This window comes from Engystomops pustulosus, chromosome 10 (assembly GCF_040894005.1).
Source record: "Engystomops pustulosus chromosome 10, aEngPut4.maternal, whole genome shotgun sequence".
In the NCBI taxonomy this organism is placed as follows: Eukaryota; Metazoa; Chordata; class Amphibia; order Anura; family Leptodactylidae; genus Engystomops; species Engystomops pustulosus.
This window is the reverse complement of record NC_092420.1, coordinates 45,410,905-45,436,017: the sequence shown is the minus strand read 5'-3', so window position 1 is coordinate 45,436,017 and position 25,113 is coordinate 45,410,905. Positions and strand designations below refer to the sequence as shown.

The 25,113-nt window shown below is 38.9% G+C and overlaps 1 protein-coding gene across 1 annotated transcript in view; it reads left to right on the top strand.

The window, feature by feature from the left end:
- The window catches only part of UCK2 (uridine-cytidine kinase 2), a 32,878-nt gene extending 8,968 nt beyond the window's left edge, over positions 1-23,910 (top strand). Inside the window, exons 2-7 of the mRNA XM_072126876.1 lie at positions 6,360-6,519; positions 9,317-9,413; positions 19,489-19,631; positions 22,076-22,173; positions 22,327-22,375; positions 22,979-23,910. Of these exons, the coding sequence (XP_071982977.1) occupies positions 6,360-6,519; positions 9,317-9,413; positions 19,489-19,631; positions 22,076-22,173; positions 22,327-22,375; positions 22,979-23,121 (690 nt within the window). The 3' untranslated portion in view covers positions 23,122-23,910. The remainder of the gene's footprint in view (positions 1-6,359; positions 6,520-9,316; positions 9,414-19,488; positions 19,632-22,075; positions 22,174-22,326; positions 22,376-22,978) is intronic.
- The last annotated feature ends 1,203 nt before the right edge of the window (positions 23,911-25,113 follow it).

Here is a 25,113-nt window from a genome sequence, read left to right as displayed (position 1 = left end):
CAAGGAAGAACAAAAAGTTGAAGTAAAAATCTTCAACTTATCCACCTACCAGCTAAGTAAGTCTGAAACCAGTCTCCTCAACAAAGGTCTGTCATACTGTTCGACCTCAAAGTTTAGTTAATTTCAATTATTCATCAACCTCCAATCATTTATAAGAAAACTGACCCTCACCAGGCACTTTAACCTACCTAAGAAAACTCCCCATAACATACAAAATATTGAGTCCATATCCTTTTTTGATACATCCACCAACCCTGTACTGGAAGCAACCAGATGAACAACAGAACCAGATGAACCTCCGTAAAGAGAAAGTGGCTTGAAACCTAAATCCACATTTTATCCCCTCCATCATAAGGATAACAATATTGAAACCTTTACGACCTTGGTCGAAATTTTTTTATATCGATTTAATGCAGATATTAAATTCTTCCACAACCTGTCAATTTCTGAGAGTCAAACATTGAAAGCCCTCATAACTAATTTATCAGTCGGCATACGGAACGCAGATAAGGGAGGAGTAGTAATCATCAAGGACCGTGAAGTTTACATAACAGAGGATCTGAAGATCCTGTCCGACACTGAATACTATGAAGTTCTGAAAAACAATCCTTTAGAAAACCATGCACAGGAGTTGAAATCACTGCTGGAAAATGCTTATAAAAATCCGAAAGACTACATATGGATCACCAACCCTAGGACCCCAATCTTTTATCATCTTCCTATGGTCCATAAGGACCTCAAAAATCCACCAGGGAGACAGATAATTTTGGCCATTTCTTCAATATCTTGCAACCTCTCCCACTATGTTGATCTGCACTTAGAGATAGGTCATCCAACTCGACTTGTATCTCCGAGATTCCACAACCATAATCTTAGCACTTAGGGATATTGTCTGGCAACCACCCTACCATTGGGTCCCATTGGACGTATCCGCACTTTACTCAAATATTCCCCATAACAAAGGGTTAGACAAGGTAGGTCTTTGCCTGAGCCGCTATCCACTATTACCTCTGAAATAGAAACGATTCATTCTGGCATTCATCTACTTTATCCTAACCCATAATATCTTTTACGTTCCATAAGATTTTTAAACAAACTCGCGGTACCGCTATGGGGACAAAATTTGCCCCCAGTTACGCGAATATTTACATGTGCAAATTTGAGAACGAATATATCCAAAGTAACCGTAAATGGAGCAATAATATAATTTTATATAAGATACATGGACAATCTTTTAATAATCCGGAATGGATCTGAAGAAGAAATCTAAACTTGTGACAACTATCAACTCTAACAACTGGGGGCTCATTTTCACCCTGCACTCAACCCAGCAAATGGAATTCCTGGACCTACAACTAGACATGAAAGATGGTAAAATCCATACAAAAACCTTTTTTTTTTTTTTTTTTTTTTTTCTTTTCTGAACAGTTTCCTCCACTACGGAAGCAACCATCATGTCAAATGGAAAAAGAATATCCATTTCAGCCAGTTCTGCTGTATCAGGGAGAACTGTTCAGAACACAGTAAGATACTCCGCATACAAACACTCCAAAAAACTCTCTCGGGAGGACTGCTACTACCACCCACAACATCAACTCTACCCCACTGAAAAAACTTCTGATATAAACTTTATCACCACCTTTAATAGTGAACACCAACACCTCAAAAGACTTTTGGACAGACACTGGTCCGTCTTTCTCAACGACCCCTATCTGTCCAAACATATTTCAAGAAGACCGAAGCAAAAACTCTGAAGAACAGTCTAGCCCCCAGCAAACTGCGAAAAATCCAAGAAACTCCGTCCTCCCAGAACTCACCGGAAGCTACAGATGCGGCCTTTCCAGTTGCAAATGTTGCTGCAACATAAGGAATTAAGCAAAAACGTTCAGTAGTACTACCACTAATGAAGTGTTTCCCATAAAAACCTTCATGAACTGTTCCTCAACTTTAGTTATCTATTTGAGTGCCCATGCGGCCCAAGAATAGCCATAAATGTAACACTACAAAAGGGTATATAAAACACTGATTTACGCACCTTCAAAAATATTTTCCGTCTTCTCTATTACGCCCATTGAGAACGTCCCTGAAGGAAATGACCGCTTCAATCTCTGGAAAGTAACTTTTCGGACTTATTAACCCAATACCTTTCTTTTTTCCTCACTTAAATTTTTGTTTATTCATTCATTCATTGTATGTAACTACACCCTCTACCTCGTTTCCTGCTTAATTTATTCGTCTACTTGCTGATTCTATTTATATACTAATGTATTTATTCTTCCATATGGATTTGTGTATGTATATGTGTAACTTTATGGACTGCTCCCTTATTTATTTAAAATGAATGTGTACTTGCATATATGTTATTAATATTATGTTTTTAATTTGACTTTTAGTATGTGACAAACACTTCTTTCAAAATAGCTTTTTTCTCGTTATAATTATAACCTAATGAATTATCCCAACAAACTTTTTATCTTCAATATACTAACCGTATACTATTATTAGAGTTGGTTAACGAATTGGTCTGTATACGATCTGTATAATACATATGTTCACCTTCCCCAATGCATTTTTTATGTTCCCCTGTCTCATACCACTTGATAAAGGAGTCATTTTAGACTCGGAAACTGGTTGTGTTTTAGAGATGCCAAATAAAATATTCGATTACCATCCCCCTTTCATGTTCGTGAATACCTGAGTGCGCCAGCTGTGACATAAATCCACTTCACCTACCGAATGTGATTCCTGACCGGTGTGGCAACAGAGTTTTGACGATTCCTGTCCGTAAGCAGCACCTGGAGACATCGACACCAGTTCCAACACACCCTTATTTAGAGTTGTGCCTTATTTAGCACCACTAGATCTGGTGAGCCTCGTTTCAACTCATCCTTGATTATACTACCAATAATTTTAACAATAATACTACTCGGAGCGCTCTCTTTGGCCTTCCTATGTTCTACATTCAAATAAGTATAGTAATTTAGGGAGGAGAAACCATTTAACCCCTTAATGACCGCCCTATCGGGAATCTACGTCGGTCATTAAGGGTACACCTATTCCCATGACTTCTGTGGAGAATGTGGCTATCCTCACGTCCTATTGATCCACCTACCACCCGATCTACCTTTTATAGGTAGGTTCCCTTTAAGAACAAACCTACAGACCCTACCACCACGAATCTATCTTGTACATAACCCGGGGACTGCCTGTATATGTATAGAGTCTCTATTTAGTAGCTTTTAGTATATATTGGGAAACACTTGCTAAGGGTCCACTTTCGTCGGGTTTCTTGACTTTTTCTGTTTTGTGGCGCATTTAACTGGGTTTTTGGCGCACGCAATCGGATTGTGCCAACTGCCGTGGCCGCCAGACAACCCGACTGATTCATACTAAGCCTGATTCAAAATTGTGTCACAAGCCATGCACTCACATACACCGGGAAGAAGATGGTGAACTCTGGCGGACCTGAGCGGGGAAGCGACACATAAAGGAAATTGGACACACGATCTTAGTGAATCGCGGCAGACCAGAATCCTCGTCAGATCGCGACGGGATGGGAAAGTAAATGTGCCCCATTGTGTGTTTTTAATTTTTGTAATTCAGACTGACAAATTTCAAGCAAAAGCTCTCATCAGTCCTTGACTGTATGTGCTGATCTTGTATACTGCTATATTGGGCTGGAGGATAAGTACTGTATTTCTTTTCGTTGATTGAACCATGCTGTCAGACAATTATGATTTACACATTTTGGTATCCTGCATCGATCAGCTGTTCTGTTCAGTGTCAAACTAGACACTAGAAATATTTAATAGTTGAAGTCTCCTTCCATTACATAGCAGTGGTGATGTCAGTGAGCTGCAACTCCCACTCACAAACTTTAGCTGCTATATTTCCTTTAACAATGGCCAAATTGGAACACTTTGTTGCGTTATTTACATTTGTACAGAATTGATACCAGATGAATTGATGTATGTTCCTGTATAAGCTTAGGCAACTTGATTTAAGTGTGTATATAGCCTTGAAGCACATTCCTGTAACAAATTTGTGGTATGCAGCCTTCCTGCCCAATGTCTATTGCCTCAGTTTGTTTACTGTCTGCATTGCTGTATTTTTGTGTTACCACAGCACATGTTGCTATCATTTTGATGTTTTTGCTGTACTAAATACTGTGAAATTCTCTTTTCTGAGGAGTGATAAGTCATATTGGAAGCTACATCATGGTGCTTGAAGGGTAGTGTCCCTGAATCAGTTTTTGACAAGTTTGAATTAAGATAATTGGTCAAACCTGTCAAAAACAGATGCGTTTTCAAAAAAGGAATAACTTAAATCGGGCCGAAAATGTGTTCCAAACGCCACGTGTGCCTTCACCCTTAAGGGTAATGTAACAAGTCTCCAAGAGTTAAATAAAGCGATTGTATCCCTGAGATGAAGAATTCTTCTCTTATGATCTCAGCTGTTTGATCCCCTTTGAGCAGACACTTAACCTTTTAGTGTCAGGACCACTTTAGATCTGGTTTGGTCAAATGTAGTATTGCTGCGTTTTGTGTTCGCCTCATATACTGCTAATATCTATTCTACTTTCATGATGATTATTTCTGTTTGGACTGGACAATTGGGCATGTCAGCCGGCTGCACTCCACTTTCCACAGGTTGGAAATCCTTGCATCATGCAGAAATATGATGCAAGGACTAATTGAACCACCACACTTTACTTGACATTTTACACCGGTTTTGACTTCTTCTCGATGTATGCTTGTTCCATTTACACAAGCAGAGCTGAAAAGCATGCTGGAGGTTCCATCTCTGGATTCCTTGTCCCCCGTGTTTGTTTTTGTTGAAAATTCCGGTTTTAGTATTGTTCTGTGGTTATGATCTTGCTTGAGAGGAAACGGTGAAAGTGTTTACTTGAGCAGTGTTGCTACTTTGGGAAAAAAAACAGGAAATTGTACTGTAAATCGCAGTGTTTTCCTGATGAATAAAAATGAAAACTATCACTGTGCTACAAAAGATTCAATAGGGCCTATGCGTCACTTTCTCCCCAGCTGCTGTTCTCCGGTGCCCTCGGATGCGGATGGCTTACACTAGTTAATTCACAGTACACAATGACACTTCTTTTTGAGTTTTGATCTTCATAGACAAATGTCTGTGTGTATTGTTGTTTTATGATGCTGATTGCAACCCTGCCACAGGTCCATTATGTGACTGATGCCAGCGATGCCTCATGAACCCCAATGGCTTCTTCCGTGTGTCTGCTATTTTTAAGGACTGCAGCAGTTAGAGGCCTGGGAATGTAAAATACATACATACATTTCCTAGAACTATTGGTAGTTTATTCTCATAATTCATTAGCAGTTGATTGTTTGGGGGGCTGACACTTGACCACCTTGCTTATCAGTTGTATGTGCATAAATGGAGGGGGCTCAGAGCTGCCAGCAATTGGTTCTGTTTCCTGTAGTGGATGTTAGCTACTCTGTAATTGTCTTGCCTTTGCACCCCCTCTAGTTCCTACAGTTTTGTCCTTGGGGTGTGGTCACACACAGGCAAATGTATGCGTTTTTGCATGTTACCATGCATTTTACCTGGTTTAAAGGGAACCTAATAAACCACTAGCAGCTGTTTACAAGCAGCTGAACACCTTCGTTTTTTTTTTTTTTTTTTTTTCATGACCCCATCAACTTTATCCACAAAATCAACTTTGAAATGAGATGAATATTGGTTATATAAAGTTAAGGAGGAAGAGATTTTAACACTAAAGTCAAGCTCTCTCTTCCTCAGAAAGCTCCTTCACTGTAAATCCTGGCCCTGCATCCAAAGACCTCACTAACCAAATCTCCTGAAGTCCGATGCATGATGTCAATCACAAAGGAGGCAGCGTTCAGCTCCCCACCCTGACTTCGGTGTTTAAACTCTCCGCCTTCTTGATTTTCTGGATGATGCCATCACACTGGACCTAGAAAGAAACAAAAACTCGAAGGTGTTGCGCTGTTCAGCCTAATAAACCACTACCAGAATATTGTCTATTGCTGATGACAGCTTCCATGTTGGACTCTTAAAAACTGGTACATACCGAGCCAGTATTAATGCAAAGTGGGTTTTTGTGTGTTAAAGTGGTTTGAAATTGTACACAACTGTGTTAACATTTTCACAGTTGCTTACACTACCAGTAACCAAGAAACTCTTTCAAACCAGCAAAATGGTAACATGTAAAATACATGCTTTTCTACGCAAACGCCACCCTGAAAGTTGATTTGTAGATAGTATTGGAAGGAATGGAATGAGAGAATGAATGTCTATGTATGTGCTTTTAGAGAGTCGTGTAATACAGTTATATAATTTAAGTCTCTCTTCTTCTCGTACAGTCGTCTGTATGCTCAAAAATCGTGCAGCTCCTGGGACAGAATGAGGTGGATCATCGCCAGAAGCAGGTCGTTATGATCAGTCAGGACAGTTTCTATCAAATATTGACTGCAGAGCAGAAGAGTAAAGCTCTCAAAGGCCAATTCAACTTTGATCACCCAGGTAAGGCCTGTTGTCGCTGTCTTTCTTATCAGACATGGCATTTTAACTGCAAATGGCGCAGTAACAAAGCTTCTTTGTGACATCAGAGGAGTGGAGCCTTTTATTTTTGGTTGCATCCGTTTGGTCCTTGTTTTCCAAAGATATTGGATTGAGTATTTCTGGATTAAATGTGTGTGTGTGTGTGTGTGTGTGCACATTGTGTTATTCGATGTTGGATATAATACAGCGTCCTGTGCAGAGAACGATAGCTCAATGCTGTCAAGGTTTTGTGTTTTTGTTTCTCTCCGTAAGACCAGGACAGGATTTCTTGCCAAAGGAGTATCTTGTAAGCAGACATCATCTGGTACTTTTTTCTGTTTAATATTCTGCTGTCTTTCTTTTTTCGCCCAGCTTTCATATGTTCCAAGAAATGGTGCGTAGATGCGCGTTAGAAGTTACTTATTGCTCCATTCAAAGGAAAGCAAATGATTCATTCACTCCACAGAGAGAGACAAACCATTCCTACAGTTCTAGAATTTGTCACACAGCTTATATATTCAGGATTTGTGGTTTATTTATTAAGCCACAAAAATGAATTGTTAGACTTAGACAATAGAAAAGAAAATAAGAATTAAAAAATAAACCTATGCCTCTCATTTCATCCTGCTGCAGCTATTGGCTGTTTCTTCATGGCTTGTAACTTAAGAGAAGATCACAAATGGCACATATGTGCTGAGGCCAAGGCTTAAAAATTAAAAAAAAAACAAACTTGGAGTAGCCTTCTTGTTGTACACAGCATGGGAAGCCATTACACATAGTTATATTAGAATATGTATGTATATATAATATGTAAATGCACAATAAGTATTTATATATGGTACACAGACAGTCCCTGACTTAAATGACCTCTACCAACAGTTTAGTGACGGTTGATGTGTCATAATAAGAAGTTTTATTTCTACAAAAATTTCCCACGGAAAGATTATTAACCCCTTCATGCTCCATGGCGGATATATCCGCCACGGAGCTGTGAAGGGTGTATGAAGAGGGCTCACGGGCTGAGCCCTCTTCATACAGAGATGGGCTTTGCTGCATGTTGCAGCAAAGACCCATCGCTAACACCTGCGGTCAGTGCTTGCACCGCTCGCGGGTGTTACCCTTTTTTTTGCCGCCGGCACTTTAAGTATGGTGGCGCATGGGCGCCGCCATCTTACCTCCGATTGTCTTTCCACCGCACATCATCGGGGGGCAGCGATTGGTTGCGATGGTAGCCTCGGGTCTTCGTTTGACCCGAGGCTGAATGGCTTCTGCATATCCATTATAATGAGCCTGTGGCTCATTGTAATGTATAGTGTGCATAAATGCCATATACTGTAATACAGTTGTATTGCAGCATATGGTAGGAACAATCAGACCATCTAGGGTTAATGATGGTCTAAGAAATAGTGAAGAAAAAAAATGTGAAAAAATAAGATTAAAAGTTCATATCACCCCCCTTTCCCTAGAACTGTCCCAAAATGCCCGATCTATCAAAATATAAGGACGGTTATTGACGGTGGTGACCTCCGGAACGGCAAAAGGCGCCCAAATGTCCAAAAGGCGACTTTTACACATTTTTACATGACATAAAAAATGTAATAAAAAATTATCAAAATGTCGCACAGTCCTCAAAATTATAGCAATTAAAACGTTGGCTCATTTCGCAACAAATGACACCACCCACAGCTCTGTGCATCAAAGTATGAAAAAGTTATTAGCGTCAGATGGCAAAAAGTTTTTGTACACATTCTTTTAATTTTTGAAAATGTATTAAAACGCAATAAATCATGTGTAAATTTGGTATCGCCGCGATCGTACCGAACCGAAGAATAAAGTAGAGGTGTTATTTGGATTCTCAATTTTTCCACATTTTGGAATTTTTTTACGGCTTCCTGCAACATGGCAGGGAGTAATAAATAATATCACGGGAAATTAAAATTTGTTACACACAAAATAAGCCCTCACACAGCTCTGTACACAGAAAAATGAAAAAGTTATGGATTTTTGAAGATGGAGAGCGATAAATGAGCAAAAATACCCTGTGTCCTTAAGGGGTTAATTTAAAGTTAGTTATGCAAATTATCCTGCAGCACTTTGGGGTAAGGAACTTCTTACTAGGACAGAGTTCTCTGGATGCTTTAATTTAGTCCCAGGCTGCAATGATCAGCTATAAAGTGTCTGTAATGACATTTTATTGAAAATTCTTGCTCCCACGACAACACTTTGAAAATTCATTTGTCACAAGGACAAAAAAAAAAAGTTTGTATGGAGCCACATATTTAAAATGTACTTATTCCGACTTGCATACAAATTCAACTTGAGTAGAAACCTAAAGAACCTAACTTGTACGTAACCCGGGGCCTGCCTGAATAATAAACTATGTATTTATGAGAATATAATGTACCAGTTAAGGCATTAGTACAGTTAGGGCTGGAGTCTTGTTTCAGAACACACTCAGGAGTTGTCCCACCCAAACAAATCCATGTGTTAAGGGTTTCGCAAAGGGTTGGGGTGTCACTCGCCTTTTGTGTGCCTGCCATGGTAGCAGTAAAAATATGTGCAGTATTGTTTTGTCTTGAATTTTTTTGTTTATCATTGGTGATGGATTGATTTGCATTAAACATCCAAAGAAAAACTGTAATAGAATTGTTTGCATTCTTTAACCAAACCTGCTCTTCATTTAAACCACATTCTGGCATGAAGCAAGTTTTACTTTAAGGTAAATCTATATTTCTACTTGAGTACCTGTCACCTGACCTATAAATAATTTCTTCCACAGATGCCTTCGACAATGAACTAATCTTAAAGACTCTCCGTGAACTCATGGAAGGGAAAACTGTGCAGATTCCAGTTTATGACTTTGTTACACACTCAAGGTAAGGCCTCATTCACTCAGCCGTAAAGGGACGTACGTATATATGTGTCATATATGTGCACAGCGTTACAGTACAGCATACATGCGGTACCGTTCTGTACCCGGGGAAAAGATGGGACATGTCTGAGCTCTGAAGCCAACGTGTGCAGCCGTGCTACGGTAGGGCGGGTACACGTTCTTGTGAATTTACCTTAATTGAAACATCCGCCCTCCACTCATTGCAACCCTATGGATGTGATTTATTTTTTTAATCCATGTACATATTCTAAAAGAGTAGCTTTGCAAATGGATAAAGGAAATCAACACAATCATAATGTTAGGGGAGGATTTATGATATCCTCTTTTAGTGTGCGTTGATCGTGTGTTGCAAATTAAAGCATGTGTGCACATTGCAAGGAATGACTCACTCATGCTGCCTGCGCTGGGTAATTCAGCACTGCGCAAGTTTATTTGGTTGCACAAGTCTATATAGAAAAATAGGAAAAAAAGTAAGAGGTTATGCTTTGTACACTCCTCCTATCAGGCTTCCCAGATTGTGTAGTTTCTTGATTAGAGAGTTTTCTGCTGTTGCATGCTTATGTCACCATAGGGAATTTCTGGAATTCCTCAGCCTCGAAGTTTTAGGTGCAGTCCAGGATGCCATTTTAAAATGTATTCTCTGTTACAGTGCTTTTAGGAAAATAAGACAAGGAGGAATGACAGGATTTGATCTGTCAGCTAGGTTTACCTTAACAGCAACTTTAACCCCTTAATGCTGAAGCCACTTTTCACCTTCCTGACATGGCCCATTTTTTCAAATCTGCCCTGTGTCACTGTAGGTGGTTATAACTTCGGAACGCTTTAACATATCCAAGTGATTTTAAAATTGTTTTCTTGTGACACATTGTACTTCAGGTTAGTTGAAAAATTTTGGTGGTATGTTTTGCATTTATTTATGAGAAAATCAGATATTTGGTGAAAATTTGGAAAAATTCTTGATTTTCGAACTTTAAAATGTTCTACTTTTTCCATACATAGTCATAACCGCAAAAAAACATAATAACTAACATTCACTAAATGTCTAATTTATGTGGACATGGTTTTTTATTCATACTCTTATTTTTGTAGGATGTTATGAGCCTTTGAACGTTAGGTGCCATTTTTCACATTTTCATAAAAACCGCTAAATCCTGCTATTGAGGGACCTGCTCAGTTTTCAAATCACTTTGAGAGGCCTAAATAAAAGTAAAACCCCATAAATTACCCCATTATAGAAACTACACCCCTCAACTTTTATGAAGTTTGTTAAACCTTTAATTGTTTTACAAGGGTTAAAACAAAATCGGATGCAATTTTGAAAGATTTTTTTGGCTAAATGAATGTGTTTTTCCAAAAATGTACAAATTCTCAGTGGATAAAATACCAAAACGATCCACAAAATTTGATACCCAATCTCTTCCGTGTATTATAATACCCCATATGTGGTGGTAACCTGCTGTATGGGTACACGCCAGGGCATCGAAGGGAAGCTGCGCCATTCAGAGCAGATTATGCATTGTCACTTTTTATTGGCTATACAATCTTAATTTTTTTGGCAATATAAGGGCTTATTTTTTGCGACATGAGATGCACTTTACAAATACTTCATTTTAGTGGGTCATTAGCTCATTGATGAGATTTAATTAACTCTTGAATGTATGCGTGAAAAGAAAATTGTCAATTTTTGTTTACTTTTCGTATTTTTTGGGGGTCGTACACCGTACACTAAAAATATTATATTACCTTCATTCTATAGGTCACTACGATTACGGTGATACCTCATTTATATAGTTTTTCATTTATTTTTACCATTTTAGTGGATAAAAACTAATATACAGGAAATCTGTTTTGTTTTTGCATTGCCATCTTCTCGGAGACATAACTTTAATATTTTTTGGTTGACAGAGCTAGTTTAGGGCTTATTTTTTACGTGTTGAGTTGTTTTTTCAGTGGTACCATTTTTGCGCACAACTTTTTTTGATCACTTTTTAGAACATTTTTGTGGAGAGATTTTATGAAAAATGTAAATTTTTGGCGTGTTTTTCGGGTTTTGTTTTTACGGCGTTCACTGAGCGGGTCCAATAATGATTCTTAGTTATTGTACGGATTGTTACGGACGCGGCGATACCAAATATGTGGGGGTTTTTGGCGATTTTGTGGTTTTTTCACTTTATTGCATGTGTATAGGTAATATTTGTGTTTAGGGGACTTTAACTTTATTTAATTATTTTTATTACCGCGATGCAGTACTATTACGTCAAATGTCGGGAAGGGGTTAACAATCCTTGTTACTTCTTATCCATCTGCATTTTTTTTTTTTTTTTGTCTGCCTCACCACCTTGTAACAGCTGTGATGGTCTGTACAGATACATACCGATTTTGTTGTGGATTTAAACTGAAATGGTTAAAGGGGTATTCTTGTCTGGGCATTCACATTCAGTTTCATTAATCTGCCATATATAAACATTTTTTCAATTTAGATGTTATTAAAGAAAATGTTCCTGTGTGATGATAATGCCTCATAAATGTAGTAATATGGACCCTTAGAAACAAGACTGTGTCCTTGGTTACAGCCGCCTCTGCTGGAGGGATTGCACAAGGAAAGCAAAACAAAACGAGATCATGAATTCATGAATAAGGACGAAAGCACACTAGTCCGAAATGCGTAGATCCTGTATTGGATGTTATGCAAGATGTGACCTTGCGGTTTTTAACGTTTATATAATAAAAATCATTTATTTTTAAAGAAGAAATAGAGTGCTGGAATACCTTCGTTTTCTCAACTTAAACAAAAAGTTTATGAATATTAAATGTCCGATAGTTACTGCATGTCCTACAGCCGGCCTGTGGTAATGAACGCTGAATCCAGGTGGTTAGGCAGGACTCAATAGCTCATGTCTGTCCACTGCTGCCTAAAATGTGAGGTGGTCGTATCTGAGGAAGCCATCTCGATTCTAAGGGACCACATGGCTACATTTATGAGGAATTATCTTCACACCTAAACATTTTTTTTAATAACATCCAATTGAAGAAATGTTTACATATTGAAAATGAATTTAATTAAATGTGAATGTCCAGATGGGAATACCCCTTTAATATCTGCACTAAAAATCTCCACAAATAAGACATGCATGGATTGTAACAAATTGGGTTGCACCATGTTTCAATTTCTGAACAGAAAAAATGCACTACACTTTTGACTTTGGGGGAGATGCAGAAATATGAAATCATGCAAGGATCTTCCTACAGAGTGTAACAAGCAACTTGTCATAACCACAGTCTGTTCAAATGTAACGGTGTATTCACTACAGCCCATTTAAAATTGTTTTCTCATGACACTTTGTACTTCGTGATAGTTGAAAAATTTTGGTGGTAATGTTTTGCCTTAATTTATAAAAAAAAAAAAAAAAAAAAAATGATTTCAAAATGTTCTACTTTTTCCATGCATAGTCATAACAGCAAAACCCTTTTATTGTTTTACAGGGGATAAAACAAAATCGGATGCAATTTTGAAATTAACATTTTGGCTAAATTAATGCATTTTTCATAAAATGTACACATTCTCAGTGGATAGAATACCAAAACGGTCCACAAAGTTTGATACCCAATCCCTCCCGCGTATAACAATCCCCCATATGTGGTGTTAAACTGCTGTATCGGCACACACCAGAGCATTGAGGGGAGGCTGGAAGATTTGCATTGTCACTTTTTATCGGCTATACAATCTTTAATTTTTGGGCAATTTGGACAAATAAGGGCTTATTTTTTGCGACATGAGATGCACTTAACAAATACTTCATTTTAGTGGGTCATTTGCTTACTGGTGAGATTTTATTAACTCTTGACTGTATAGAGGAAAAGAAAATTGTCAATTTTGGTTTCCTTTCTTTTAGTATTAGTATTATCTTTATTCTATAGATCACTACGATTACGGTGATACCTTAATTTGTATAGTTTTTAATGTTTTTACAAATTTAATGGATAAAAACTAATATAAAATCTCATTTTGTTTTTGTATAACCATCTTTTCTGAGATTTTTTTTTTTTTTGGTTGAAAGAGCTGGTTTAGGGCTTATTTTATAGGTGTTGAGTTGTGCTTTTCATTGGCGTATATTATTTTTTTGATCAGTTTTTGGAACCTTTTTGTGAAGGGATTTTATGAAATATTTACATTTTTTGCAAGTTTTGTTTTCACGCCATTCACAGAGTGGGTCAAATAATGTTTCTGAGGGGGGGGCGCGGGGTAGAGTCCGATTCACGTGCAAAGGGCTCCGTTAATTTAGCCCTAAAATTTATACATTTCCAAAAGATAAAGAGTAAACCCATCTTAGTTTGTTGGCAATTTCTCCTGAGTGCAGAGGAATCCCCCCCCCACTTGTTTTATGGGCGCTCAGCAAGGTGCAGGAGGGCCATGCAGCTGCCAGGATTTTGGTTTCCTCATTGGCCCGTTCTGCAGGCTATAAAATTTTAGCTTTTTCGTTATTGGGGCCATGTGATTCCAATTATTTATTTATTTTTGCGGGATGAGATGCCTGCGTTGGTATCCCCTATTTGCCAAAAAAAACCCTAATGTGGGGTCAAATCTCTAATTTTTGCATTGCTGTCTTCCGAATGGCATAACATTTTTTTACTTTTTTGGCTACAGAGCTGGTTGATGGCTTGTTTTTTGCGTGATATGTTGTACTTTGCAACAGTATCATTCTGGAGTACATATGTTTTTTTTACTCACTTTTTTTATTGCATTTTTTTGTGGGATTAAATAAGTTAAAAAAAGTGTTTTTTTTTTTTTTTTTTTTTTTTTTTTAAATACAAATATTTACATTTATTCTAGGGGTTGTTACTGAGGTGGTGATACTATATATGTGGGGTTTATGTTATGATTTAGACTGAGTAGAGGTTTTTTTTTTTGTTTTTGTTTTTTTTTCCTCCTTCAACAGGCTGGGCATGGGGGGCAGGCGGCTGGCCATCTGCTAATGCTTAGGGGGGCAGGCGGCTGGCCATCTGCTAATGCTTAGGGGGGTAGGCGGCTGGCCAATGCATTTCCCAACCTAGGCTTATACTCAAGTATATATACATTGGCTGGTGTAAGTGAAAATCTTTTTCCAAAAAAAAACCTTTAACCCCTTCTAAAAATAAAAATATAGGGGTCAAAGCAAGAAGTAAATGTTACCCAGTTTCTCCTGAATGTAATAATATCTCACATGTGATCATAAAACTGCTGCATGAGCGCATTGAGGGGCTTGGAAGTGAAGGGGCGTCTACTGGTGGATTTTGCTTTAACAGATTACAGGCACTTCATTGGCTGAACCCCTAATATAGTAGGGAGTCCAGTGGGTCCACTCCAAAGAGTGGACCCATTTTAAAAACTTGACCCCTCAAGGATTGCAGCAACACTATATTTAGGGGTGCAATACCAGTTTAACCTATTTTTACCTTATGTTCTATAGGTCAGTATGGTTAAGGCGATATCCCATTTACCGTATATACTTGAGTATAAGCCGAGTTTTTCAGCATTTTTTGAGCTCGGCTTATGTTTTGGTTATAGAAAAAATAAATTGACTACTCGCCATTCCGAAGCTCCTGTTATATCTTCATATGTGCAGCAGGTCCGTGACAGCTTTGTGGGCAGCGCCTCTTCTTTCTTCATGCCGGGACACCTTTGTGCGCACGGCCTGGCCTGGCCACACAGAGCAGTCGCACATGAAGAAAGAAGAGGCGCTGCCCACGAAGCTGTCGCTGACCGATAAAGATAAGCTGCCCGGGCCGTCAGAATGATGAGTAGTTAGTTGTGTTTTTTTGTTTGTGTGGTGTTTTTCCCCAGCAGCCTATATGCTACAAGGAGGGCTGGCAGGCTATATGCTACAAGGGGGGCTGGCAATATACTGGGAGGCTGTGACCAATGCATTTCCCACCCTCGGCTTATACTCCAGTCAATAGGTTTTCCCAGTTTTTGGTCGTAAAATTAGGTACCACCAGGGGCGGACTGGGAATTTAAAATGGCCCTGGATAAAACTATAAAAGTGGCCCCATTTTATGGGCGGAGTCAAAACAAGTGGGTGTGGTCAGATAATGTGGGTGGAGTTATAACAGACAAATTGTTGGTAGATGGCCTTGTTGTTAGCCATTAAGTGAATCTAATGTGCAAAGAATGTGACCTGTCGATCAGTAAATGATGCAAACACACGACCTGATAAGCCTTAAATACCTTTCCCCTGCGCCATACATGCACAATTCAGAGTATATATTGATACTGCCTCCTATGTACAGGAATAATGCTACAATAACACATTTAGAATAACACATTCAATCCTGCCTTCTATATACAAAATAAAACTAGTACAATACCTTCTCCCATATACAAGCCAACTACTATAATACTGCCCCTATGTACAAGAATATAACTACTATAATACTGCCCGCTATGTACAAGACTATAAATACTATAATACTGCCCGCTATGTACAAGAATATAACTACTATAATACAACATATATACACAGAATCGAACATGGAAAAAATCAATATTTATCATATACAGCTACAGAAAACACATGAGATCCTCACCTATTGCATCCAGTGACATCAGGTATCATTGGATTGTATTTGTTCCTCATCTTCTCCATTAGTTCCACCATCACCTTGTCTCTTCCTCCAGGTACACAGCATTCCTGAAAAGTTTACAACACAGACGTCTTATGTTCTGCACTTTCCCATTGTCCCTTAACTGTCCCTTCTTCTGCTACCACCAATACTGTGCCCCAAATACTGTAATAGAGCCCCCTGAAATATTAGTACCACACAAATGGTGCCCATAATGTAACATACTGTAATGGTAAGGATAATATGTTTAATCTTTCTCTCCTTTAACCCCCTTAACCCCCCACCCCCACCCCAGTATTGATAGAGCTCCTACTATGACCCAGGCGTAATAATAATGGCCCCAGCCTACCCCAGACATAGAATTAATGGCCCCAGCCTACCCCAGACATAGAATTAATGTCCCCATTCTATCATTAAAAAAAAAAACATAATACTCGCCTCTTCTTCTTTGGCGCAGGTTTCTTCCCGACCTCGGTCTTCGGTAGCTCGGTGTAGAGGCGCGGGATAGTGACGTCACTGGTCTGTGCCTTTTACATCAAGCTGCACAAGCTACGTGGAGGCAGGCGACCGGACAGCTGACACGGTATGTGTCAGCGCTCCTCCACGCTACACAGGTAGCGCAATGATGTCAATTGCGTGATCTTTGTAGCTGAATGTATACACAGACGCAAAAGCAGTGGTGAAACAGCGGTGTGTGTACTAATCAATAGTACCTGCATCGTACGATGCAGGTACAATAGATTACCGTATTTTTCGGACTATAAAGCGCACAAAAAATCCTTTGATTTTCTCAGAAATCAAAGGTGCGCCTTATATATGAACCGTACTTACAGACAACAGCTGCCTTGAACTGTGCACAGGTCTGCCACCTGCTGGTCATTCATCCTTATAATCAGGTGCGCCTTACAGTATTTTTCGGACTATAAGGCGCACTGGACTATATGTTAAAAGTTGTAGGGAGTGCGGACCGGTTCAGAACCAACCGGCCCACCAGGAAAATTCCCGGAGGGTACAATGGCAAGTCCGCTCCTGGGTCCCACTGCTTATACTCGGCTTACACTCGGGTATGTACGATGTGTATATAGCTTTTCTATGTTTGACTGCTCTACAAAATTAAAAAAAAAATCCCTACATTTAGCATTACTGTCTACTAAGCAGTTTAATATTTTTATTATTTTGTTGTTTGAGCAGTTGTAGGGCTTATTTTTTGTGGGACGAGTTGTACTTTTTATTGGTATCATGCAGGTGTATATGTGACATGTGATCACTTTTCATGGTGTTATTTTCTTTGGATGCACACAAATCATAAATAAAAAAACAAATAAAAAATGATTGATTGGTCATGCTTGAATGCGGCTCCTAAAGGGTGCAGAGGCTTGGCTGTCGCATACAGTCGGCCTCCTGCATGGTTTGCACAGGGTCGGCTTCTGAGCCTGTGCGATCCACATGACTTTGGGATAGTCATGGTGGCCCAAATTATGTGGGCATAATGTTTATTATTTTTTTTTAACCTTCTATAGCCAGGAGAAAAAATTATATTTCAGTGTGTAGCATATATCCTTATATAGTTATGGACAAGGCTGTAGAGCGTTTGTATTTCAAGGGAACCTGTCATCAAAAATTGAACTAATAATCTACTACCAGTATGCAGCAGCTTCCAGATTGTGTTTCTTTCATGACCCATTGTGGTGGCATCATTCAGAAAATCAGCTTTGATGTGAATTTGTTGTATAAAGTCATGGAGGCAGAGAGTTTAACACTGAAGTCAAGCTCTCTCTTCCACAGAAAGCTCCTTCACTGAAATTGATGCTCCTACATCCAGACACATCACTAACCAGATCTCCTGAAATCTGATGCATGATGTCACAGAGGAAGCGTTCAGAGCTCCCCACCCTGACTTCAGTGTTCAAACTCTCCTTGACTTTCTAAAACCAATTTACATCTCACTTCAAAGTTGATTTTCTGGATGATGCTACCACGCTGTACCGTGAAATAAACAAAAACTTGAAGGTGTTAAGCTATCTGGCAAAATACTAGTAGTGGATTAATAAGACAGTTCCCTTTTAATCCATAGCATACAGCTAGTGCTCTGTTTACAGTTTGTTTATGGGATTGACAGGCAATATCAGACTATGCTCTTGTCTTTTTTTTTTTTTAAAGAAAACACTATTAGAAGCAAAAAAAAGAACAGAGGCACATCAATTACACAAGTTTGTTTGGTTTAGAACCAGTGTCAGTCTGCAGCATTTTCTATAACGTACTAAAACAAAACAGTGAGGGACTCCAAGTTTTTTACAGTTTTACTTTTAGATTTAGTGCTTCACCATTGTAGTTTTACACTTTTTGCATTTCAAACTTGTATAAACTCGGCTAAAAATGGTCATTCTGGGCCCCACTATCATACATCTGCTTAATTCCACAAGGAACCTAATAGCCAAAAATTGGAACTCAACAACATTACCCTCTATCCATCAGATTTTATCTGTGGTACAAAACAACTACAATTTGGAATCCCTACTAGCATACCATAAAGGAAATGAAAACTCCTTTGCAAAAAAGTGGGCGGACTGGACAAATTACGTCTCCAAGCATAGACCTTAACATAACCCGATTTCTTTTATTATATATGTTGTATAACTCCGAAACAAATACCTTTAATGTACATTAAACAACAAGCACTGTTACCTTTTCTTTTATTTGTTCATATATGTTTATACTACATATGCAATGTATCATATGTCAACAATGTACTATGTTTCTTAATGTCATGATACTCAAGATGATACACATGTGTTGTTCTTTGTATTAAATTTAAAAAAAAAAACAAATAAAAATAAAGTCACAAAAAAAAAAAAAAATTTCTTTTTGAATTGTGCAAATATGCCTCAGGGGCCCCTGTCTACTTCACAGGAGCCCCTTCTGGTTTCATCATCTGCTAGTTATTCATGCCTCCACTCTGCGTTTCTGCCCAATTCTTCCCTCCCTGGACAGAGAGCAGGATGCATTTAGATATGTTAAGAGAAGTTTAGATATGATGCATCCATGTTGTAGACTTGCTCAGAAAAAAAGGAAAATGGCTCAACCTGTGCGTGGTCTGAACTCTGGGACTCTCACAAATCAAGAAAATTGATGTGTTGAGCTACTTCTCCTAAATATGAAATAAGCTTCTTTGGCAAATGAATTGATTTTGAGGCCTTTTTATACATCATGACTTGGAGTTGCTCCTCAAGTAGGCCATTTTATTTTATTTGACATTTTATGATGAAGCACAAGAAGCTTGCACTTCCTTTTTGGCACGTGCTGAGAATGTTTTGAGGTTGTGAACTGCCCAAAATATTTTCTCATAGGGGGTAAACAATTGTTTCAGATATTGCTTATGTTGCAATATATTTTTTTATATTGTGAAAAAAATTAATTTTATAAACTCTTAACTCCCCCCCCCCCCCCTTTTTATTTAGGAAAGAAGAGTCTGTAACCGTATATCCAGCAGATGTAATATTATTTGAGGGCATTCTGGCATTTTACGTCCAGGACATCAGGGACATGTTCCAGATGAAATTATTTGTGGACACAGATGCAGACACAAGACTGTCAAGAAGAGGTGTGTTTTATCATTTGTATGCGCACATTTTAAGTATATTCAATCTGTACAGCATCCTTCTACAACTTGAAAATGGAAGGATAATGATTGTTCTTGTCAATGATGATACACAATTATTGGCCTATGTAAACATGGCAGTGATCAGCTGAGGATAGGTGCAGATTGCTCATTTGTTGTCTAATTTACATGGGCCTAAATTTTATATTTAAAATTTCATGTTATCTAGACTTGGTTATAGTTGACATTCCAGTGTTTAAAGATCAGTAAAGAGGTTAATATTGGATAAATCCAATATTTTGCATTTACTTGGCAATTTATCTGCAAAATTTCTTTACTATCCAGCCACAGGATGATGAGTGTCTTATCATAGTGGTTCCCTGTTTGAACAAACAGAGTACATGCACTCATTGGGGGCATTTATAATGGTTTGTACACCAGTTTTCTTCTGTACATGCCATGAAAAATTAGTTTTTTCTGGCACACCGCATTTGCATTTACTTGGCACACAATGTGCCTGTTATACCAGGAGGCCGGAGTCTCTTTCGTATATTGTGCACCTGGGTGTTGGGATATTGATGGAGTATCATGACTGGCTCACCCTCTCCCTATTCACTTTTATGGGACTTGTGTAGCGAAAGAGATGAGTGCCACTTCCAGAGATAACATTGATGCCTCTACAAGTGTCTACAAGCTTGATGGGGATAAATCTGCATCTCCTCTCCCTATGTGAGTGCCTGGAGCTGCTGCCTTTTATGTGCTTCACTGCTGAAGCTCCCGGCCCAATAGAAGATTATTTGATCAGAGCTCAGCTACTCAGTAGAGGCTCCAGTCACATGATCTAAAGCAGAGGGGACAGGCAGAAGGCAGCCTGCTATCGGAGGACAGGGGCATCGGCACTCTGCAACATTGAGGGAGAAGCTTCCCGCTCTGTGCTGCCTTCTGTGTTGCTGTCAGTACCCTCGTATGAATAGGCAATGGGGCACATTTAATAATCTGTCCACGACACAATGCTGTCATATTTTGCACTAAAAATCTGTCTGCACCACTTGTAGACGAGTGAGAAAACGGTCTAAAACCCTTTATAAAAATAAAGGGTTTTAGACAGTTTTCTCACTCGTCTACAAGTAGCTTGACAAAAGGCCATGGGCTGTGAAAAGGTCAGTGCGGCAGAAATAAGACTAACAGGAGGTACAGAGTACGACGAGACAGTAATACACTAGGACAGATTTATCATCCAGCATTAGACTCTTTTATAAGACGAATCTAACTCTGCACTGTCTAACCTTAGGACACTTGTTGTAAATCTGCCCCATTGCGTTCATTTTTATTCACATGTATAAATGTAGTGTGTGTTTGCTTGTACTGTACGATGGTTTGTGTAAAAAAAAAAAACCCTCAACCTCCCGCACTGTAAAACATCTCTCTCCCAAATAGTATAATACCAGCCTCGTGTCACTACACTGTATAATACACCACTAAAGTTGCTCAATCTCTTATGTCCTTACTGGCTGCACATACTGTTGGAGTTGCACATTACTGAAATTTATGTGCAGTCATGATTGTCTTGCATGAATTGCAGTATATTAACATTATTTACACCTACGAGTTATTTATTTGTATTATTTGTTATTTATTTCGCCTAATTGGAGAAAAATACTCCTTAAAATGGTAAAAGGGATTATTATTATTATTATTATTATTATTATTATTATTATTATTATTATTGTTCTAATTATTATTCTAGAGAAAATTTTGTGTGACCTCTGGCCACTTTTGCCATTTTTTGAATTTACTATTGAATAGTTTTGACTTCTGTAGGTGGCTTTGTTAAAAGTTCATTTAGTAAACAATAAAAATAAGTACAAATGCATAGTGAGGTTTAGCTGGAGAATTGAGTTTGAGTTCACTTTAAACATGTAATTTCTGCTATTAGCATGGCTGGACTTGAAATGATGATTTGCGTAATGTAAAAATAGCTATTGTTTTGCTCATTATACAGTATAATTCTGTTTATTTCAGTATACATTTCTGTTATCTGTTGATAAGTTCCTCTTATACAAGATGAGGACTGGAATCAAATTTCCTTTTTTGTTGCTTTTTTTTCAAAGTGCATTCTATGTGGAATAAGTCCATAATGGCAGATCAGTGGGGTCAACTTATTGATTTTTGTGCTACTGATTGTTAGAAAACGCTTTCAGCTTGTGTTTAGTAGCTGTATATGAGCCGATTCTAGTAAATGGAATGTGATCTACTGTGCTATGCCTGGTTCCAGTACTTAGTGGGCTATATTGTTCACTATTTATGTTTTTGTAACTTTCTGGAAAATCTCTAAGAAAATTGTAGTGATGTTTCTTAAAAAATTGAGAATTTACACCTACTTGTAGTTTATTTTTCTATGGATGAAGATCATGGTACTCAATTGAGTTTTGGTTTTCTTTTTGCAGTGTTGAGAGACATAAATGAACGAGGGCGGGATTTGGAGCAAGTTCTTTCTCAGTACATAAAATTTGTGAAGCCAGCCTTTGAAGAATTCTGCCTACCTGTGAGTAAACCCCACATTTTGGTTTCTGTTTTATCAAATAAAGGTCTTAAATACTTTGTCTTACTAGAGCTTTCAATAGTCAGCACGGAAGGCATGCTAGGAGTGCCCTTAATTCTTTTTTATCACTGTGGTTTCCCCCTTATTCTCTTGTAGACCAAAAAATATGCAGATGTGATCATTCCCAGAGGTGCTGATAACCTGGGTAAGTAGCGCAAGTTATTTCTAGGTCCTAGAGATCTGTTTAGCATGTTAACCTGCAGCTTTTGCTGAATTATGGACATTGATTAATTTCACAGTCACTGGTGCTTTGTACTGCCACAATATGACTTAAATAAGCCACAGTCTGTAATGGACATGTTATGGTTATAGAGAGTCATATTATCCAAATGATTGTCCCCCAACCCCTGGCTCCGTGATTATTGACACATTTGGCTTATCCTGTATTGCTTGGACCGGCCAGGTCCTCCAAAGTGGATTTACGTTCTTTTGTTTTATTATTCTTTACGGTCCATGGCACACAAGATTACAGTTAGTTTAGATCTCTTTATTTTATAGTAAGTAATAATGAAAGATATATGACTTTGGCGGTGATACTTTGATAAAACAAAGAACTATGTGGTGATGTCAGCTTGCTGAGTGGAAGCTACTGAAATGAATTAAGTTTGGGATTGTTATTGTTTTTCCCCCAATGCATTCCATTCTCTTCTATTAAAGTTCGTAGTTGAGTTCTATCTACAATGCTGCATAGATAATCCTGTATTCTAGAATTCACTTGTCATTAACTCCTGTCTCCTTCCTTTCACAGTTGCAATCAATCTCATTGTTCAGCACATCCAGGATATTTTGAATGGTGGTTTAACCAAGCGGCAGACCAATGGTTATACGAACGGTTACAGCAGCCATCGGAGTAGGCATTCCTCAGAGTCTAACAGCAGTCGACCTCACTAAAGTGCCCAGTGAAATGGCATCTTGTGTACGCAAATACTAATACATGTTCCTTGCAGTTGTACTGTGGAGAGACAAGAATTGAGGCTTTATTTGAAGCGTAATAATTTCCTACGGCATATTTACATGCTGACAAGTGCTCTGCAAGAAAAGTGTTACTTGACTACTGCAACTAGAACCAAACCTGCTGAAATGATCCGGTTTCTGCAGCAGATGGATATCAGTGGGATTAGTATGCTATATAATTTTTTTTTTTTTTTATATTCCCTGTTTGTAACTGAGTTAAGGAAATTATACGGTGGCTACGGTTATCAAAACTTGAACACTGAGTGATTACTGTAAGAATTAAATTCGTACATCTCCGTCAAATCCACTAATTTTGTATTTTGTCTCGATGTGACTTTTCTGTAAAATTTCAGTTATTTGCCACAAAAGTATTTTTAAGGTTTGGCATTGTAAGTGATCATGGTAAAATGTTTGCATACAATGGGTACACCTGGAATTGGATTAGACAGCATGGGGTCATTTTGATTCTATATGTTTCAGCCTTTTAACTGAGGTTCTCTTGTGTAATATATCAGGTGGTTCTAAAATTGGCAGACCAAAATTCTTGCCCTTCTCATAAGCCAGTGGTGTTGACTGGGATAATCAAATTCTCATTGTTTTTGAAGTTGGCAAATATTTATTGTATTTACTTTCTATTCTGTGATATTGATATTGCTTATCTTTTTTGTTTTGAATATGAAAAGAATAAACATTGGAAAAAAATTAAATTTTACTTGAATAACTGTTTTACCTCGTTTTATGGTATGTAATTTAATAACCAGGGTAGATTTCCATAATTGTAACATTATTGAAAAGGCTGTAGGAAGGTCTTTTTAAATACTTTTTAGCAATTTTATCCAACCCCTAGCATATAATGCATGTGTTTTCTACTTTTGATCAGAATTTTAGTCACATTTGTTTTCAAAGACAACATAATACAACTGCGGGATCTACATACCATATATACTCGAGTAGAAGCCTAGTTTTTCAGCAAGGAAAAAAAGTCAAGGTAAAAAACGAAAAGTGAACTCACCTTCTGATGCTCCCTGGCATCCATTGCGGCTCCGACATCTGGTCCTGGTCCGTCACAGTCTTCGTGACGTCAGCCGCATAGGCACACACTATGTCAGCTTGCGGCTGACGTGATGGTGCCTTCGACGGACCGGAAGGGGCTGGCAGGCTATATACTCGAGGGGGCAGGCAGGCTGGCTATATACTCGAGGGGGCAGGCAGGCAGGCTGGCTATATACTCGAGGGGGCAGGCAGGCAGGCTGGCTATATACTCGAGGGGGCAGGCAGGCAGGCTGGCTATATACTCGAGGGGGCAGGCAGGCTGGCTATATACTCGAGGGGGCAGGCAGGCTTCAGTTGCAGAGGGACATGGGAAATGACAGCGGTATATTTTGGCTCACAATTTCTTGTAGGAGACTACTCCATAGACAGTTCATAGTATCATAGTATATAAGGCTGGAAAAAGACGCATGTCCATCAAGTCCAACCTTTAAGAATTAACCCCTTAGCGCTCCGCGCCGTAGCTGTACTGCGCAGCTTCCGACGATTAGCGCTCAGCGCAGTACAGCTACGGCGCAGAGACGATGCCGGTTCAGCGCTGCACAGCAGCCGAACCGGCATCGTTAGCCGCGGGATTTCAGCGGTAATTTACCGCTGACATCCCTGGCTAACACCCGCGGTCGGAGTGGGCTCCGATCGCGGGTGTTTAACCCGTTAAATGCCGCAGTCAACGCGACCCGCGGCATTTAACATGCCTTCTGGGGGTCTTTACCCCACGATCGCCCCCCCCCCCCCCTGCACCGTTTTCGGGGGGGGGGCGATCGCTGTTTTGGCACCTCTGGGGTCCGATCGGGACCCCAGAGAAGCCTGGAGGGTTTACCTTTAAGATGGCGTATTGTATTGCAGAGTATTATCAAGAACAAGCAATCAGATGATTGC